The sequence below is a fragment of the Castor canadensis genome, chromosome 12, assembly GCF_047511655.1.
Source record: "Castor canadensis chromosome 12, mCasCan1.hap1v2, whole genome shotgun sequence".
Taxonomy (NCBI): Eukaryota; Metazoa; Chordata; class Mammalia; order Rodentia; family Castoridae; genus Castor; species Castor canadensis.
In genome coordinates, this window is record NC_133397.1 from 46,493,713 (window position 1) to 46,510,812 (window position 17,100).

The 17,100-nt window shown below is 35.3% G+C and overlaps 1 protein-coding gene across 3 annotated transcripts in view; it reads right to left on the reverse strand.

The window, feature by feature from the left end:
* Asb3 (ankyrin repeat and SOCS box containing 3) overlaps positions 1–17,100 on the reverse strand; it is a 94,316-nt gene that overhangs the window by 19,797 nt on the left and 57,419 nt on the right. For 2 of the 3 annotated variants that reach the window (XM_074049709.1, XM_074049712.1), the window contains exons 6-8: positions 15,395–15,572; positions 12,477–12,674; positions 4,943–5,200 (exon numbers count right to left, since the gene is read on the reverse strand). In XM_074049709.1, the coding sequence (XP_073905810.1) occupies positions 4,943–5,200; positions 12,477–12,674; positions 15,395–15,572 (634 nt within the window). The remainder of the gene's footprint in view (positions 1–4,942; positions 5,201–12,476; positions 12,675–15,394; positions 15,573–17,100) is intronic. The other variant, XM_074049711.1, reaches the window with a different exon arrangement.

A 17,100-nucleotide genomic window follows, 5' to 3' on the forward strand; every position in this document is an offset into this window, starting at 1 on the left:
CTGCAGGTTCTACCTGGAACCTGTGTGGTTATATGTAGTTGTCCATGAGGTAACAAGAGGTATCTCTACTCCCATAAAAAGCAGGAACAGCCCTTCCTATTGGAGAAAGCACCAATATCAACAATGGACTTGCCATTGCCATTATCTCCTCCCAATTGGGTCATCCTTACAGGCACAAACTGAAAAGGATGAAGTCCAAACACACAAGTTATTGCTAAACTGAGTATACATGAGAGATAACTCTTTTTTTCTGCCCAAAAAATGAAAATGTTGAGCTGTTCGCTCATTATATATTCAGTTTTAAGGATGTAACAGAATAAGATTCCTCTGTAAGGACTGAAATAGGGTCTTTACAATAAGATATTATTATATTAAAATAATATAATATAGTAAGCATATTTTTGAAACTATAAAGTGTTATATAAATATTTGATATTACTAGAACTGATATGAAAACTTCAGCATTACATTTTCAGAAAGTCTCATAATATTATACACATGAAATTTAGTCAAAGCTTAAAGAGAACTCTAATCCTAACAAGATAATCCATCCAAGCTCAATTAGATACCTCTATCATTACATTCTTGGAAGAAAAATAAAATGATTAGGACCTTTGATAATAACTGCAAAAGTTGAAATTTTTCTCAAGGTCTTTTTTTTTTGGAGACATTACTAAGCAACACTGAAGAGGAAGAAGAAAGAAGCTAAGTAGTACTCTAAACTTGTCTCAAACACAATTTATTTTTGGTATTTCAGGGTCAAAGTATCCTTGAAATGACTGATTAGAGAGTATGAAAACCATTGTCCAAATTCTTAATTCTCTGATATGTATACATACAAGAAAGAACTTAAAATGCAGAACAAATGCCTTGAGAAAACATTTTTCTTCTTAGTCAGTTCTCAGTGAAATCAACACTTATCAGGAAATACTGGGAATAAATGATAAAAGATAAAATACATTCAAAGGCAAACAATCTCCTTGGCATCTATAAGTAGCATATTAAAGGTTATTTGGTTCTGCTTTCTTATTTCTTTTTTAATGGCTTCATTTTTCTGCCTTAATATGCTTTAGGTCTCACTGTGACCCATCACAGTCATTTTTATGCAGTTATCTGAACACACACCTGAGATGTAAATCTGTTTGCACAGCTTTAGTTAATATATTGGTGAGCTTATTTTACCAACACTGATAATGCCATTAAAACATATCATTATTGTACTACATTGACCATTACATTGTACAGAGCAGCTGTACACTCATAAACGAGTGACAGTTAATCAACAAAATGCACAGATGACATTTGCTTTCTATTATTCTCCCATTACACTCCTGCAAGACTTAGTCTTGCATTTAGAGTTGAAAAATATTTCAGCTTTGTAGATTATATTGTGACAGGCAATTATTCAGCCAGATACATGTTTAAGACTGTTTAAGACAAGAAATACCTAAGAAAGACATTAATAATTTACATGACAAAGACTAAGCAATAGACTTACATCTGATATAAACAAGAAACAACCCAAATCTACTTTAACATATTGGAATTTTTATGGGACAATTTTTCCTATAACAGCTCTTTGAATGTAAATTTGATCAAAGCAAAACATTTACCATATTCAGTGTAAACACTGGCTTTATCCACTAAATAAGAGACTAGTGAACAAAAATTTGACCATGTTAAATTTCTAAAGTGAAATTTTCCATTGTACTTTTTCTAATGAATATAAAGTGACTAAAGTTATTCCTTGGTAGTAAAATACATGAAATTAGCATTCTAAATTCAGAATGCTAAAAGTTATGGACTGATGGAATGGCTCAAGCAATAAAAGCAACTGCCTAGCAAGTGAGAGGCACTGAGTTCAAACCCCAGTGCCACCACAAAAAAAAAAAAAAAAAACAGAATGCTGACAGTTTTACAACTTACTTTAAAATATTTGGTTCTTAACTCTTTCCTATTCCAACATATCCAACAAATACAGCATACACACAGTGGCTTACTACCATAAATGCTCAAATACTCACAGATGGTGGGGGAGGTTGTATCTGAACTTGGAAAAGAAGTGTATATTTTACAAAGCAATCTAAGAGAATAAAGCTAAGGAACTCATTCTCTCTACTAATAGTCTACTTAGTTGACTGATGGGGAAAGAAAAAGAGGCAATGTAATTCTTTTTCTTTGTTTAGGAGCAATAAGGAACAAGAAAAGTTGACACAAATATCCCCAGTTTGGCAAAGGATTGAAGTACTTGAAATTAAGTGACACAACTAGCTCATCCCTGTGGATACACAAGGCTAAGGCAGCATAGCACATGGGTTAAGAACACAGACTTGAGACACACTACAGGATGGCCTGGGGTCAAATCCAAACTATAGCACTAATTCTCTGTATAAGCTTGGGCAAATACATTGAATATTCTGTCTCCATTTCCTTCTCTATCAAATAAACATAATAGTAAATGAGCTAATATCAGTAAAGAACTTAAAATAGTGCCTATTTGGTGTCAGGCAGGATTCTAAATCCTTATTTAAAAAAATAAATAAATTAGAAACCAAAAGGAGTGTGAAGGTTGAAAGTATAGGACAAGTCATATAAAGTCAGTTTATGGTTTCAGTACAAGAAAACAAGGAGTGTGGCTGAGAAGAAAGTGGATGCCTTGGGGACAGTCACCATGTATGATAAAAGATGGGGTAAAAGAGACTGGCACTGTCCACAGCCACCATGTGTTAGGGTGGAGTTATAGCCCAGTCTGCAGCAAATCTTAGAATGGTGAGGGGCATCTGCTGCTGACCATAAACTAGACCCAATCTTGAAATTCAGTAAGTAAAAGTTAAAAGTACTTAAATAACCATGTTAAGACTAGATATAACATTTATTATCAAGTGTTTGATATCTCACTATGTATAGGTATGTGTGTATGGGAGGGCAGCTTGTTATATAAATGTGTGCAAATGATTTTTAAAAATCAGAGATGCCTCAGTAGTAGATTGTCAGTAATCTTTATATTTCATTCATTATCTAAAAAAATGAGTTTTGCAAAACTTAATAGAAAAGGTGTAGAAGGAATGGCAAGTGTAAGCATTTAAAAGACAACTATGCACTTATTAATCAGTAATTAGGAAAAGAATAAATACAATTAGAGACTCAACCTGCTATAAAGTATAAACAGAAGCAAGATGGAATAGAATATTTATTTTTGCTTTTACTTTGATACTCCCCAAACCACCTACCAGAAGCAGTATTTCAATATAAACAACATTCCAAAAGATAGTATTAGAAAGATGGTCCTAAGCATAAAGTCTTTGTTTAGTGAAAGTTTCTGTATTCTATAAATGGCAGACACAATGAAAAGGTGAGATACTGGAATACCACCAAACAAAACATCTGCTCTTCACATAATGGAGAAGCCATCAGGTAGAAGGTGGAGGTGACAGAAATGCAAACTAAACGCTCTGAGGAGGGACTACTGGTTATGCTATGATGGTTAATCTTGTCAAGATTGGGATTGGACTGAGAAACTCCTTAGGAGATTAGCAAACTACACGTCTAGTTGTGTCTGTGATGCTATTTCCAGAGATTAAATCTTGTGAGCTCTGACCTAATCAATGGACTAATCCCTGATGGAATAAAGATGTGATGGCATTATGGGGAAGTGGTAAAAGACAGGAGGTGGGGCCTAGTTGGAGGAAGTAGGTCACTGGGGGGCAGTCCTTAGAAGCTGTATCTTGCCCTGGCTCTTTCCTTATATTCTCTTTTCCTTACCTTCCTGTTGGCCATGATGTGAGCTGCTCTGTTCTACTTTCTAGCTGCCATGAGATGAACAGCTCTCCTCTGCCACAGGTTCCTACAACCAAGATGTACTGCCCAAGTGTTTGGGCCAAGCAACAATGAACTGAGCCAAAATAAATCTCACTCTTTTCCACTGTGTGTTATCAGGCATTTTGTTACAATGACACAAAGTCTAATTAATATACATGTCTAAACCCCAAACAAGGGATCTTTGGAGAAGAAACATTCAAATGGCAGAAAGGCAAAATGTCAGTATTTATCTAAACTCTATTGTAGTGAATGGTATTTTTTGAAGCACAAAAATGAAAACTAGTAGATGTTTTACTGAAATGTTATAAAGTAACATGTCCTCCATTTTCACTGAAATTTTCGTTCTATTTTCTCATTTGGCTTGTATTATTAGGTCAGGAGTCCTCCTGCTACTACAATTACCTGTGTCTATACACTAATAATTTTTACAAAGTTGGAGGCTGATGGAAACAGTTTTCCTCCTCTTGCCCAAGAAAAATTCTAACTCGACATTCACATAATCTCTTGGCAAGCACTGCCCTTCTGAGGAACTACCTGAAGTAAGCAAGTTATATCCTCAGATGTTTTAGAAACCATTATTTGTTAAGAGAGACAAATTTCAAAAAGGTGAATGCTACAGGGCAGGGGAGTTCAATCGAGTCTGGTGAGGGCTAACTGCAATCTCCAAACCACCTACAGGCATTCTTCTATCACAGGCACTTAAGAGGGGAATAAGGGAGCATGCTTGCAATCCCAGCAGTCAAAGGCTGGAGGCAAGAAGACTGCAAGTTCAGTGAGCTCGAGGGCAGTTTTGGCTACATGGGAAGATCCTATCTCACAAAAAAAAAAAAAGAAAAATAATCTTATCAGAAGAGCTCAGTGGCATCTATCCCCTTAGACCCCTACCCAGTCACCTTTCCTAGAACTCTGTGCTTAAAGTCAACTTCACTGTTCACAGCCCCCAACTGCTTCACGACAATGTAGCCATAACAGTACACACACACACACACACACACACACACACACACACACACACACACACACACCCTACCTCCTCCCAGCACAGAGATATCAAGAAATTGGGAAATTAAAGGAAGTATAGTCACTCAAAAAGAGTAGCACCTACTACAATAGGATTTCTTACCAAGAAGTGTATAGTAGAGTCAATGGGTTAAATCCAGCAAGCAGGAGATGTGGTAACCATTCCTTATATTTTGTTTGTGCTTTAATTGCTTGATTTATAAATTCAGATATATGGCTCCAGAGTACCAACCGGCAACCTTTCTTCAAAAAGTAGCGAAATACTGAAAACTTCTCATACTTCAAGCAGTATGCCAAATGAAGTTCATTTAGCTGGGCTCCGTATTTCAAAAGAATATTCACAATTCCAAAGAACTCACAGCTCCACCACAAAAAAATGAAAAACACAGTTAGACTTTTATATTATGAATAATTTTTACAAACTGCTAATAATAGTTCCCACTGGGAAATAAGAATGGCACGCTCATGTGTGTTTCTGAACTACAGTCATGTGAGACCAACTGCTTCTGAGGACTTATCTATAAAACGTGAAATCAAGGTCATGAGGAGTTGAGACGCTATGTACGTAAGTAAAATGTCTTCATTCCGTGTATATCTTTATAAATCTATTTCATTTATTCTCCAATTTTCAGTTCTTCAGTTAAAAGTTCAGATAGTATTCTCTTTACTATTAATCATTTGTATAGTAATTAGAAAAGAAAAATCTATAATGGCACGATTTCTTTTAAAAGTTAGTAATTTTGTTGCTCCTATGCTACTGGCTATTTGCTCCTGATGAGAAGTCTACCATAATTCACGTAATTGTTCTTGAAAACAACCCTGTAATATATGTAATATTCCCTCTGGCTGCTTTGAGATACACTGAGAATTTGTTGCTAGCAGTCTTCTACTACTGGAAACCCAAAAGGATATCCTCTGACCAATGGTTCTAGATAATTATCACCAATTTGTCTCAACCACTTTGACCTCACTTAAATATGCTCTCATTATTTAGCCTACAGTTACTACTTGCAGATTCCACTTATAGAAGAGAAAAACTACACGTGGATTGTTGAACATGTTCCAGTAAGTATGAAGGGCAACTGTGGGAAAAGCTCAAGATAAATATGATACAGCTCATTTTAAATATGATACAGTTCTCAAGAAGCCTGACAATTTTCCAGGCATGTGTGTTTACGTGTGCAATTAAGGGACAGGTGAACTCTTTCCTCAAGCATTTGAAGCCACCAGTATCCTAACAATAGGTACTTAGGTCCCAAAGATTCAGTCCAGAGGACCATGCTTTTGCTACAAAATACATGTGAGCATTACTGATATCTCTTAAAAGCATTAGAGTAAATGCTATAGGTAGGTACCTTAGCCATTTTCTGTTTAGAAAAAGAACTACAAAACCAAGAGGCTTTGATTAAAATTATAATATAGCATCTATAACATGTGGCTCATGCTAAGAAAAATTTAAGGGCAAGGCCAAAAGATAAACCATCCATCTCTAAAGTATGAGAGTGTGCTGGCAGAGTGTCTTAAGTGGTAAAGCCCCAAGTATAAACCCCAGTGCTGCAAATAAATAAATAAAAATAAAGTACGAAAAGAACATAGGCATATGTAATTCCTTATAATGACAAACTTTACTGGCTACTGATTCTGTATTAGGCACTACGTTAAATGTGTTACATCTAAGATTTGCCTTAATCCTCACACTAACCCTAAGAAGTAAGTTTATTGTCTCCATTCTACATAGAAAAACTGAAGCTCAGTCACAAAACCAATAATAGAATTAGGCTAATAGTATCAAACCAAATCAAAAGATGAATATAACAAGACAAATTTCTAAAATCTCTCTCCTGTAACTATTATGAAAACTGACCATTTAATGAAACAGTCAAATTGAGGAATATTTTATGTTTTATATTATGTTTCTCAAAGTATGTTGCATGGAATGTCAGTCCCCAAAAATGACCCATATGAAAAAGCTCTTAAATGAAAAAAACTGGAGAATTCTTATATAGTACATAGTGAGCCTGGAAAAGAAAGAAATACAGGATGGACTTATTTTTAAGCAGGATGTTAGTTACAATTTCAAGTTATATGTTCAATGTTCTTCAACTTCCAGGTATTTTTCAGAAGAAATACCTTTAAAATTAAAACAACAGACCCAATCATTAATCTGAACAAAGTATAATAGAGTACAAAATGCTTTAAAACTATAAACAAAGGAGCAATGGTATGTCAATTGAAAATGTAAGTTTATTCTAGGCTTCCAGACTTTTCAAAACTATGTAGATCCATTCTTCTTTAAAGAATTTCACAAAGCAACTGCCACAGGAAAATTTTCAAAAACTCTCCAGAAAAGAAGCTATTTAATACTGCTTAACTCTGTGTTTCTCATACTTATTTAACTATAGAATTGCTTTTATCCAGTGTAATATCTGTTAGCAATCTGCAGAATTAGTGTTCTATCATTCATCCTTTGGAAACCAGTGCTAAACTTCCTCTGACTACTGTATTCACAGTGCCTTGTGTTAGAAGGGGAAAGTCCATACTCCCAGAAGGCTTATGAAACTGGCTAGTGTTACAATATAAACAGTTTTCCAATGAAACTACTATTTATAAGGAGAATAAGTGTGAAGCAAACTGGAGAATCATAAACTTTGTCAGCATTCCTTGAGCTTCACAGGGAGGTTATCAAGAAGATCTCAGCTTAAGGTGTGGTTCAAGCCATAGAGCACCTGCCTAGGAAGCACGTACCCGACTTCTAACCCCAGTACTACCCAAAAGAAGGAGAAGGAGAAGACAAAGAGGAAGAATACCTGAAATATGTGGGAATGTTCCAGAAATGCAAGCAGCTCTAGTGTTCTATATTACCTTGATTGTTACATGTCACCAACCATACAGTACGGTTTAGATAATCTTTGGTTAAAATATAAATTATATGGAAATATCTGTGCATTTTTCTTAACACTTCAAGCCCTGATATCATATTGGGAAAACTTCTCAGATCCTAGAGGACAAAAAAAATCTGTCCTGTTTTGTAACACAAACATCAAGAATTAATTGTGACACAAAAAGAGACAGCATATTACACAAAGAGTGAACATAATCTGGTTCTGCAAAAGGAGAGTGATTTAAAAACTAAAAAGCAATCTAGACCTTATATGAGGGCTTATATATTACCACAACTATTCTCTTTATAGTTCAAAACTGGGCAGAAAAATAGTGCCCAAATAAAAGTCTGGTACCCAATCCTAACCTCCAAGAAGAAACACTTATTCTGTACTTACTGAGGACCAGGAACCATAGTTGGGATCTTACTTCTTTTCAAGAGCTTCATTTAAAGAAAAACATCAGTGTGAAAACAAGATTTACCTTAAACAAATAGAAATGGGCATCTTATGTCCGATCTTGAGCATCTTATGTCTGACTAGCCAATGAAATGTCTAACCAACTTCTTAGTTGAATTTCCAAAAGGATGTAAGTTTTACTGAATTGCTTTCAGCCATTGGTTAAAAACAAAATGAAGACACTAGTTTTTTCCAGTGTACCCACTTATGATGACTGAAATAGACACAATGATTTCTATGAGACTAATGTGATAACAACGATCAGTATCAATTATAAAGACAGACAAAATCAAATAAGATCAGCTATCTGGTATATAGCCAGATACAAAAGGCATTAATATTTGCCCAAATTGTCCTGAATTTCTCAATTTCCTTCCTCCTTTCCCACTTTAGCTACAGGAATTCTTTTCTTACATTTTCTCATTTAAGTCAAATTACTCAAGCATGCCTCTGAAAGACTGGCTTCATATCACCACAAGTGTTAACTTTTGAACTCAAGGACAAAGACTACTTTTTGCTGTGGGATCTGTACAGTATCAGAAGAAGCACCTTTCCATCATGCCTGGATGTGGAGGGAAAAGCTAAAGGTCACTACTTCAAATGGAAACTTACACTCTCACAACATCCACCAAAAATGTTTCAGAACACTGATCCTGAAAAGTTGAATTGGTTCAATAAAACAATAAAGAAGAGAAAACTTAAAATATGGAGTTACTTAGACTTGTTATTTTCATCACCTTTTGATATTAATTATATTATTTATAAAAGCAGATAAAAGTTTACTAAGCACAAAACAGGCCAATAGTATAAGACCACAAATACTGAACATTTAGATTTCTGAGAAATATCAGAAAACATGAAAGTAGAAAAACAAAAATCTTTTATTCATTAACACCCTAAATCAGATAAATGTTAACTAAATCATTTTATACAACAATTTTATACCAAAGTACCATCATTGTAATAATACATTATTGCTATAAAAACAGTTTCAAAATGATGCCAGTGAACATTTCATTATATATTATCTGAAAATTAAAATATCAAATTAATTTTACAAAATGGAATCTTCCCAGATACCTGGTATCAATGTGACCAAAACTTGAATTCTTATTAATTATTGGTAAATGGGATATAGGAAATTCATAAGTTATTTCATTTAAAAAAAGGAAAAATAACATGATATTTTCAGATTAAAATTCTATTTTTCTTCCTTTGTAAATGGTAATTTTAATTAATTTAATAAATGTTTAGGCATATGATTATACAAAATCCCCATGTTAATGATGCTTACTTACTGAAATAAATAGCAAAAAATTCAAATTTTCAACTTTCTTTTTTTTTAACTCAGACAGTGGCTATATTATTCCTTTCATATACAAAAACAAAACCTATTAGGAAAATTAAAATTTTCTTGATCAACAAAGTTTTTTATAAAGTCTCAAAATAATCAAGTGATTTGCACTTTACATGTATATAAACTGGCACACTAATATACTTATCAAATAGCCAGACATCAGCTAATATAAACATAGCAGGGAGAAGAGAACCAACCTATTCATTTTTCTATGTACCAAAATTGTTCAATGTACTATTCTTAAGTCAACCCCTTTATCTACACACATTAAATTAGGCATATGTGACTATGATGCTACCATCTTTTATATTTAATCCTTTGGGAAAGGTTACCCTTCAATTAAATTCTCTACAAAGCAAGTCATAAAGGCAAAGATGTAACAAAATTTAGTCTACTGCCATGTGTTCCAGGCAAACAAATTAATATGGATTCATATAACAGATATTTTGATGTTTTGGCATTTTTTCCTACAGTTTAACAAGTAGTGGCCAGGTGCCAGTGGCTCATGTTTGCAATCCTAGCTACTGAGGAGGCAGAAATCAGGAGGATTACGGTTCAAGGCTGGGCAAATAATTTTCGAGACACTATCTCAAAAAAAGCCCTCACAAAAAAGGGCTAGCAGAGTGGTAAAGCAGTAAAGCAACTGCCTAGCAAGCATGAGGCTCTGAGTTCAAACCCCAGTGCAGCCAAAAAAGAAAAAAAGTGGTATTTTCCAATAGCTTTTTTTTTTAACCAAAAACCTACCTTACTAGTAAGAATACTTGTAGTCCAATCAGCACATTCCAACATGGAAGAAAATAATTACATCTTTCTGAGAGCAACCAAACAATTTCATTGATACTTTTTTAGGATACTTCAAACAGCAAAATTTCCAACAGAATTAAAAATAAATAAATAAAGAAATAAATAAAGTTTGTTAGCTTGTGCCTGTGCCCAAAGACTACTGCCGCACTGCTTCTCTTCCATTTTTGGGTTACCACAATTCAAGTGTTTTTGAGCATGCTTTTCTTTAGTTTATCCTGTTGGGTGTTTCCCAGGCTTGTTAAAACTATAAATTTGTGTTTTTGTCTAATATTGGGAAGTTCTGGGCCATGGATAACTTACTTACTTTTCTGTGCTAATCACTTTTTCCTCTACTTCTACACTTTAATTACCTGATATTGTCCCTTGGGTTTTGGAGGCTCTATCCTCTCTTTCCACACCTTTCAACCTTTATTCACTCTGTTCTTGTGTATGGATAAGTTCTATCAATCTATCTTCAAGTTAACTGACTCTTTCCTCTGTCACTTCCATTCTGCTTTGGAGCCCATGAACTAAATTTTATAGTGTTTACTTCTCAGCTGAGAATTTCTACCTTTTCTTTGTTTCAAGTGTGTTTACCTCATGAAACATAATGATACTAGCTGCTTTCAAACACTGCTATTTTAAACCTCTGGATCATCTCAGAATTGACAACTGTTAATTGCCTTTTCCCTTGAGATTTAGTCATATTTTACTGGTTCTTCATGTATCAAGTAATTTGAGACACTATCCTAGACATTGTTGTGCAGATTCTAGGTCATTTGTACTGTAATCCTCTGGAGAGTACTGATTTTGCTTTCTGGTTTTTTTGGCAGTACTAGAATTTGAACTCAGACCCTCACACTTGCTAGGCAGGTGCTCTGCCAATTGAGCCACTCCATCGGGCCCTAGGTGTTTTTTTCTTTAAGTAGACATATAACCTAGCAGGGTACAGACTACTACTTCTGCTTCATCTTCTATAGACAACAGTTCTATCTAATGTCAGTTCAGTTCTCAGCCTTGCTTTGGGCCTGGTCCCATATATGCACCACTCAAGGTTTAGCTTGAAATTTTGGTGATAGTTTAAATTTGGTTTCAACAATATAGGCCCACCCTGTGCATCTGAAGCTTGGCATGAGTCTAAAAATTTGTGGATTCATACACAGAATTAGAGGATCCCTGCTCTAACTCTTTTTCCTCCGGGACTCCCCTGTCTGGCCCATAGGGTTCCACTTACCCAATTCTCAAGTAGAAAAGCAGAGTTTCTCTAAGATTTTAGCTGCTTGAGACACAGCTGCTCCCCAGATCCAGACTGGGGCCCACCGTCAGGGCCACACAGCAAAAGAAAAATGAGACTAGAAAACTCATCTCTATAAGGGTTACTTCACCACTTCCCTCTATAATCTGTCTATTTGGTCTATTTCAATAGACGTCCTCAGGAGTATCCTTTCTGTATTTTGACCAGTTTTTAAATGTAATTACTGAGAGAGGGAAAGAGAGAATTTAGTGGGATTACTCCACCTAGGTTAGAAGTAACCCTACACTGCATGTTAAGAATTTAATAGCACTGAAGTATACAAAGATAAAAAAATTTACAGAGTAACTTACATGTAATTGTACAGTTCCTCCAAAATACAAGTTCAGGGGCTGTGGTTATAGCTCAGGGGGAGAACCCTTGTCTAGTATGTACTTACAAGGCCCTGGGTTGAATATTCCGCACAGACAGAAAGGGAGAGAAAGAACATAAAAGGAAAGGGAAAAAATGACCATTTACGCCATTATACAACAAGAATAGCTCATATTTACATTTATCTTAGATGCAGCAGAAAAAAGTAGAAGCCTTATCTTCCATGACTGAATATATTAAAACCAGCTCTTTGCTAAAGATAGCAGGTGACAGCAGGAAAACACTACTAAATATTATTTTCCCCCATAGTTTCAAATTTCTTAAAGGATAGGGTCCATGTTTCAGCTTCCTCGATGCATTTTAATAAGATCTACTTAAATGTTCTCTACATAACTGGTCAATTAATGGTACTAATTTTGTAGAAATCTGTAGCAATTTATCACTAACAGAGATAGCAAATTTCACCTTGAAAAAAGTCACTTGGGAATATATCACCATATAGCAAAAAAGAATTAAATATAGCAAGTATACATACTCCTTCTGGAAAGCCATGCACATTGGAGAACTGAATCCAAAGATCAGGCATGTCTGGGCATTTGGGCTGTAGCCATTCTGGAGTAGTATTTCTAGGCACTCTTCACGCCCTCCAAACACTGCTGAGTAAACAGGGCTCACTTTGTCTGGCCCAGTGTCACAGACCCGGTTAGTAAGTGGTATTAACAAGTCCAAGATTCTACAAATACACAAATTTAGGAGCATTTAATGTTCTCATACATACATGAGTGTATCCAACATTTCTATGGCACATACACTAAGAATCACTCAGTAGTTGATTTAAATAAGCCTTTTTGTGTTTAGTATACCTTCTAACTCCATTAATATCACATGCTACATAGTTACTCAAAATATTACACTTACTGTTGATTAATATAAAGGTCCTTAAATACACCTGAGAAAGAATTAAGTAATGGTCCTGTAAGAAAATAGGCAGTTTTCCTTTTTCACTAATTATTTGCCTTACCACCATCACCTATACTCCAAAATTCAAAATTTTATGTTTCACATTTTATAACCTAATAAGTTATCTCAAAGCTTAATATATCAAATACAAAGTGGTATCAAGAAAATGAAGCATTTTTCTCCTTAAAAATACCAATTAGCAGTTGGAGGTATGTTTCGAGTAGCAGAGCACCTGCCTGGTAAATATGAGGCTTTGAGTTCAAAGCCTAGTACCACACACACACACACACACACACACACAAACCAACTAACTCTGTTTTTCCAATTACTAAGAATTTTTAAAGATGGTAAGTGACATAAAATGAAGAATAATATTTTCATCAGGATGAAGTTAGAATTCCTGCTGAAATACTGTATTCTCTGAAAAGAATATGCGCTCACTAAAACCTGAGGCAGATTTATAAAGAAGCTAGTTGATAGGAAGAGAAAATTGTAAACAAACAAAAAAACAAAACAAAAACACCCTTATATTTTAACGATTTTTTTTTTTTTGGTGATACTAGGGTTTGAACACAAGGCTTTGCTCTTGCCAGGGAAGCTCTCTACTGCTTGAGCCACACCTCCAGCCCAAAATGTAAATTTGTAAAGTTACTTCCAGCATTTAACTGGAAAAAGGACTATTTTACTATCCTAAAATGGAAACTAAAACCAGGCATGGTAGCATATCCTGTCGTCCCAGATACTCAGGAGGCAGAAGCAGGAGGATCTTGAGTTTGAAGCCAGTCCAGGCAAATTAGTGAGGCCCTGGAGTTCAAAAATAAAACACAAACAAAAGGGCTGGGGGCACTAGCTCAATTGGTAGAGTGCTTGCCTAACAAGCACAAGGCCCTGGGTTCAATCCCCAGTACCTCAAAATAAAATAATAATAATAATTTGAAAATAGAACTGTAAGGATTAAGCAAGCCCCCCTTTCTGGGAAGAGGTAGATAGGGTTACTCCAAAGTATCTTTATAACACTAAACTTCTCTGTGCTACTCTTCCTTATGAAAACTGAACATGACTGAGGACAAATTCCTAAGACAGTTTTGGAATCAATTTAAAGCTCAGTGTATAATTGCATCTAAGAGTTATGTTTAAATAAATGATTAAGTACTAGGAAAACTAGCAAATTTTAAAACCTAAATATATAAGAGTCTCAGCTGGGTGTCAGTGGCTCACGCCTGTAATCCTAGCTACTCAGGAGGCAGAGATCAGGAAGATCACAGTTCGAAGCCAGTCTGGGCAAATAGTTCTCAAGACCCAACTGAAAATACCCAATATAAAAAAAGGCTGGCAGAGTGGCTCAAGTGGTTGAGTGCCTGTCTAGCAAGAATGAGGCCCTAAGTTTGAACCCAGTTCTGCCAAAAAATAGTCTGTTTAACACCCCTTAACTTTAATGTGTCTAATTTTTTAAGATGAGTTACAAAAATCATACTCAAGGCACAGACATGCATATTACAAATATCTTTAAGGACATATGAAATACCATGCCACCTAGTGGCATAATAACCCAATTATAGATTCCATTTTCCTACTATGTAAACATACTAAATAATGACCACTCAGGGGCTGGTAGCTCACATCTATAATTCTAGCTACTATTGAGACAGAGATCAAGAAGACTGCAGTTTTGGGAAAATAGCTAACAAGACCCTATCTCAAAAAAAACCCATCACAAAAAAAAAATGGCTGGCAAACTGATTCAAGCAGTAGAGTCATACCTAGCAAGTGTGAGACCCTAAGTTCAAACCCCAGTACACCAAAAACAAAAATGACCATTGTATTATTATATCTTAAATAATACTATACTAGTGTAGAATTACAACTCTAAAGATTATAAACATTTTTAAAAACTGTTCAGTGACAATTTATGATAAGGAGCTGTATTCTTATAGGTATAACCAGGTGACCAGGCTTCTAAGAGTCCCATATCCCCTATTATACTCTTCCCCAAAAAATACTAATAATTTCCAAGGAACTTTTGACAAAGAAGGAAGAGTAAGAGGAAAATATCAGGTTGGACTACTGAGCACACACAAAAAGACGAGTCCGTTCCAACAGGGGTTACAAACTCAAAAACTTTCTGGGGTCAAAGAGAAAATGTGGATGAAGTGAATAAGGCCACCAGATTGCTAGTTGAAGATGTTTAGGATAAAACTAGGGAGGAGGGAAAGGATGGCCATTAACTGGAGAAATCAGAGGGAAGATGACGCCCTGGGAAAGTGCCTAAAGCCACCCCATCTCTAGTCACTCTGCCCCAGAGAACAAAAGTGTAAGACTAATAGAAGCTGAAGACAGCATGAGGACAGATCAGAAGTAGATATAGCTACCCAGCAAATTGGTTACAGAAGGGACTACCAAGGATTTTGCCTGGAGGTTAGAAAGGTCTGGCCTGGATTTATTCCTATTAGCTTTCAATTATAAGACCATTTTTGCTGTGTTTTTAACACTTACTTTGCATGGCCCATTTGTGCAGCTGCATGAATAGGTAACTGCCAATTGTCTTCATTACAGTAAAGATCAGGATCTGCCCCACTGGACAGCAAAAGTTCCACACATTCCAAATGACCCTCCTGAGCAGCAATGAACAAGGGAGTAGCTTTGTCCAAGGCTTGACAATTGACATTTGCACCTAACACAGATAAAACATTTAACAGATAATCCTCATTTGTATAAAAAAAACAACATAAATTTCAAAGCAATTGTCATAAAAGAGTTTCATAGTATAACAGCTTTTCCCTTCAGTGGATGTTATTGAGTAAACATACTAATTTTACAAATCTGTTAGTATTGTATAAATCATTTTTGCTCTGCTAGCAAGAAAAGGATCATATTTTAGAATTCATTGTTAAGCTAAAACAAAACTCCTATCCAATGAACACAATATTTCTTTCCAATCTTTCTTCCAACAAGTACTCTGTATGTCCAAAATGTAAACACTTAAAAAGGAAAAATAATACAGGCATGGTGGCACATGCCTGTGATCCTAGTATTCAGGAGGCTGAGGAAGAAAGATCAAGAGTCAAGGCTAACCTGTGCTACACAGTGAGTTCATGTAGCCTATGCTACATGGTGAGACCCTGTCTCGAAATAAAATAAAATTAAAAAATAATAAAAGTATGCTCCATAATTGTACCTGAAATAAAGCAAAGTCCTGAGATTGGTAAAACCTATGCAAAACACAAATATAAGTTAAAGAGTCTATGGGACCTTTAGAAATCCCAAACATACTACACAACTAGAATCTTCTTGATTTATATGAGTTGGGTACTTCACCTGCTGACAACTTCAGAAAGAAATAAACACCATTACTGAGAAAAGACTAAATCAAGAAATAAACCTACTTAACTTTTTTTTAAATCAACATTCCATTTTGAGTGACAATTTCAAAGAATCAGAAAGAATAAAGAACTAGTCCCTGTAAGACTAGAGGTAGAAAAGTTGAAAATCTAACAGGTATTTCACTGAAAGGAATGTCATTTTAAAGAGCTAGAAACAACTGAAAGCCTGGCTCAAGTGGCAGAGAACGTGCCTAGCAAGCAGGAGGCCCTCAGTACCAAGAAGTTAAAAAAAAAAAGAACTGAAAACATTAACAGAACTACAGACCTTTTCAACTTGCTATTCATAACAATTCAGAGAAGAGAGAAGAAAAATAAAACAAATGCTTAGAGTTCCAGGTGACAAGAGATGTGGCAGAAGAGAGCCTTTAAGTATAATTTTTCTTACTTTATTCATAGCATTAGTTAAACACTATTAACCGGAACTTACGGAACTGGAAATCATAAACTAAATTAGGTGAATTAGGATAGTCCTCAGGAGTATGAGACAGAACATCAAAAGTCAGAAAGCCTGGGCTGGAAGCGTGGCTCAAGCATTAGAGCACCTGTCTTGCAAGCATGAAGCCCTGAGTTCAAAACCCCAGTTCAGCCAAAACCAAAAGAAGTCAGAAGGCCTAAATCCAAGCCCTAATCCTGTCAGAAATAGTTTCTAGATCAACGCACTTAAATACTCAAAGCCTAGGATTCTTAATCTAAAAAATACATATTTGAAGAAATGATTTTAGAGATTCTTCTCAACACCTTAAACTGACACACAATGAATGCTTTTTTCTTTTACTTTGTAAAAATCCTTTTACTTTGTAAAAATCCTTTTACTACTTT